The sequence below is a fragment of the Notothenia coriiceps genome, unplaced genomic scaffold (assembly GCF_000735185.1).
Source record: "Notothenia coriiceps isolate Sejong01 unplaced genomic scaffold, NC01 NC01_scaffold00017029, whole genome shotgun sequence".
NCBI lineage: Eukaryota > Metazoa > Chordata > Actinopteri > Perciformes > Nototheniidae > Notothenia > Notothenia coriiceps.
Genome location: NW_011349730.1, coordinates 1 through 3,538, shown reverse-complemented (window position 1 = coordinate 3,538; position 3,538 = coordinate 1). Strand labels below are relative to the sequence as shown.

The 3,538-nt window shown below is 39.6% G+C and overlaps 1 protein-coding gene across 1 annotated transcript; it reads left to right on the top strand.

Moving 5' to 3' along the window:
- Positions 1-588: 588 nt before the first annotated feature.
- Positions 589-2,897, top strand: LOC104949995 (peptidyl-prolyl cis-trans isomerase-like 4; the record flags this gene model as incomplete). Its single annotated transcript, XM_010776432.1, has 5 exons — positions 589-785; positions 982-1,098; positions 1,186-1,310; positions 1,437-1,503; positions 2,654-2,897. Coding segments are annotated over 5 exons (638 nt in total), but the record flags the coding sequence as incomplete, so codon positions are not given.
- Between the last annotated feature and the right edge of the window lie 641 nt (positions 2,898-3,538).

Sequence of the window (3,538 nt, the reverse complement as noted above, 5' to 3'; positions counted from 1 at the left end):
CTTAACTTAACTTAACTTAACTTAACTTAACTTAACTTAACTTAACAATCACTATTATGGGTCCATAAAACATTTATTCAGCACTTTTGAATGCATACAGTACATTAATTCCAAGTCAAGTGCATTTTCTTTTCTCTGTAGGATAACTACAACAAAGTGCATTCAGAACAAAGCCAAGGTGCTTTAAAACTACATAAACATCTAGGCCAGTAAGCCTACAACAAAATAGTGTAAATAAAGACTGTAACAGCCAGGCCTTCAACAACAACAAATGCACCTATAAGTTTGGTAACCTAACGTATTGTTGTTATGACGTAATCGAAACGCGGCGACAAGCACGGCGCGCGACCAAGCTCGCGGCTGGCTCACAGCCAACATGTCTGCCGCTTGTAGATATTTCAAAATATCAGAGAAAGAGGCGCGGATTGCGATTTGTAAAACGTGTTCAGCTGACATTTCTCGAGGGGGTGTAACTGCAAAGACTTTCACCACTTCGGGATTACTCCACCACTTGAAATCAAAACACCCGGAAAAATATGCGGAGTATGATCAACGTAACCCTGTTCTCTGACATTCGGTGATATTTTTTCGGTGCTAACCATTTTCGGCCAATAATTTTCGGTGGCCGAATATTCGGTGCATCCCTAGTATTTATCAGAGAAACCTCTGGGGGGTGGGGTTGCTGCAGGATAAACCACACAGTGATCCTAGAAGATCCTTTTGATGACCCTCCTGATCTGCCAGTGCCGGATCGATCCCCTGAGCCCACCAGAGAGCAGCTTGACGTGAGTGCCCCTGTGGATCCATTCATAAAGCCAAAGCTTGACACAAGATAACCGAGAAACTAACTTTCAGAACAAGAGATCCATGCTCAGCAAACTTCACCTGGACTTTATACATGAACAAATGCATACATGTCCACAGTTTATGTGGAAAAAGCTTCATCTGTCTGAAAACCTCCAACTGTTTCTGATGTGGCAGAGTGGCCGGATCGGAGCAGATGAAGTGATCGACGATGCGGATGGAAAAGAAGCAGAGGAGCTGGAGGAGAGGTTAAAGGAGAAAGAAGCCAAGACTCAGGCCATCCTGCTGGAGATGGTATGTAGAAGAAACGTGCTCTCAGCCTTAAATGGAACATACCAAGAATGCAGTATGTCTACGCTCTTCTGTCACACCATCCCTTAGGTCGGTGACCTCCCTGACGCAGACATGGCGCCTCCAGAAAACGTCCTGTTTGTGTGCAAACTCAACCCAGTGACCACAGACGAGGACCTGGAAATCATCTTTTCTCGTTTTGGGACCATAAAAACGTGAGGCTTACCTCCAAGTTCTACGCACTGTAAACTGTCATTTGTATTCAAAATGTTTATAGAACTAATTTTGTGGAAATTGTTTTTTTATATAAAACTTTTCTCATGCTACTTTGTTGTGTGTAGTTGTGAGATCATCAGAGACTGGAAAAGTGGAGATTCCCTCTGTTACGCTTTTATTGAGTTTGAAAAGGTGAGCATCTTATGTGTCTGCGTACTGTACAATATCTACCTGAACTACATGTGCACTGGTCTTTCTAATGTGAGTTGGACTGTGTTTACAGTTCAGTTACAGCTCAACAATTAATCATGTTAGTATACCTAATATTATATTAGTATCATTTAAATCAAAACAGAAACAGATGGCATAGCTCGGTCCCAAGTAGAAAACTTGTTTGGCAACATTTATCTTGCTTTTTAAACGGACATTGTTGAACTACTATAGTGTGCAGTGAGGGTAGCTCGACAGGATGCTGATAAACTGTAGTGAAGTATTGTCAGAACATGTATAGGACATAAAACGTGAACTATTTCACAGTTCAGGGAATGCCTCACTTTTTTTTTATTGCGGGGCTTCTCAAACATGAGGATGACATCTTTCAGCTCATCAGCCTTTAGTGACACAGGAAACTTTCTGCAGAACTTTGATCACAAACTTTGATTGTTGTCGTTATCACATAGATGCTGAAATATTATTATACAGATTTGAAAGTAATTTGCACTTGACCCTCAACCCTTTGATCACCTCCGATCATGAGCTGTGAGTCAGAGGGGAACCAGCCCTGAATGCAGCACAGCAGTAGGGTTATGAATGGTGGCGCTGACATGATGAAGTGGAATTCAAAATAAAATGTTCCAAATGAGGACCAGTCAATATATTTAATAAATGCATCAAACATCTGTACAAACACAGCCAATGAAAGATTCACTCTTAAATATCTGATATTTGTGCTGCTAGCTTTTGTTTATGCTTTAAATAAATGTACATATAGAAATGAGAGCTGCGGATAAGATATCAGACAACTATTAACCTAGTAATTATTTTTCACTTTTTATTCAAAAGTTCTCTGGTCCAGGATTCCCAAAACAGGGTTTTTATATTTCTCTAAACTTCTGAAATTGTAATTGACATTTAAAACAATCTTTTTACATTTCGTGGACTAAATAGTCAAATCAATAATTATACTAATTGTTGGTGGGGGCTCCTATAAACTAAAAAACCTTCCAGTTGGAAGATCACATTTGAAATGAGGTTTATTAATGACATAATGACATCATCTGTGCCTGACATTGACTTCATAAAGTTCCCCTCTAACCTCTATTTGTTTATTTTTTCTCCACAGCAGGAAGACTGTGAAAAGGCCTACTTCAAAATGGACAATGTGTTGATTGATGATCGTCGCATCCACGTAGACTTCAGCCAATCAGTGTCGAAGATTAAATGGAAAGGCAAAGGTACTCGTAGTGAAGCCTGAACGGCAGTGGCGTAGCCAGGAATTATTGTGTGGGTGGGCCTGGAGAAATGTAGGTGGGCCAGGGGGAGACTTATTAAGCGTGGGGTCTGAGCTGAAACTTCATTAATGATTTTAATGATTTTTTAATGCAATAATTGAACATAAGCATAAACTAGCAGTGAAAACAAAAACATAGGCAGCCTAGAATGTGTGTAAAACTGACATCCACATGACTAGGGATGGGTATCGTTAAGGTTTTAACAGTAGGCCTACTACTACTTTTATCGATACCGCTTATCGATCCGGTCTTTTAACGGTACTTTTATCGGTTTTTTGGGAGAAAAAAAGAAGGTAAACTGACTAAACAAATTGTGAACAAAACTAGCATTGCTTTTTATTTAACATAATACATAATATTTCACATCAAAAGAAACAACAGTGTTTTAACAAATCGTATTAAATAATGTGATGACAGAGCTGTAAACAGAATAGCTGAAACTTTAACAAAATAAATAACTCAGTTACCTCTAATCATTAACCCATGTTTGTATAATTGAGTTAACTCTGTGTGTTGCTGCTAGCATACATAACACCTGACGTGGAAACGTTACTCGTGGATGGGGCTACAGAGCTACTAGAAAGACAGTCGAACCCGGTGCATTTCTCCGTCTGAATGTGGTGCACTTTTGCTAAATGTTTAGACAAATTGCTCGTGTTACCGCCCTTACATGCTAAACTGTTATTGCACTTTTGGTAACGAGCATTGTCCACATC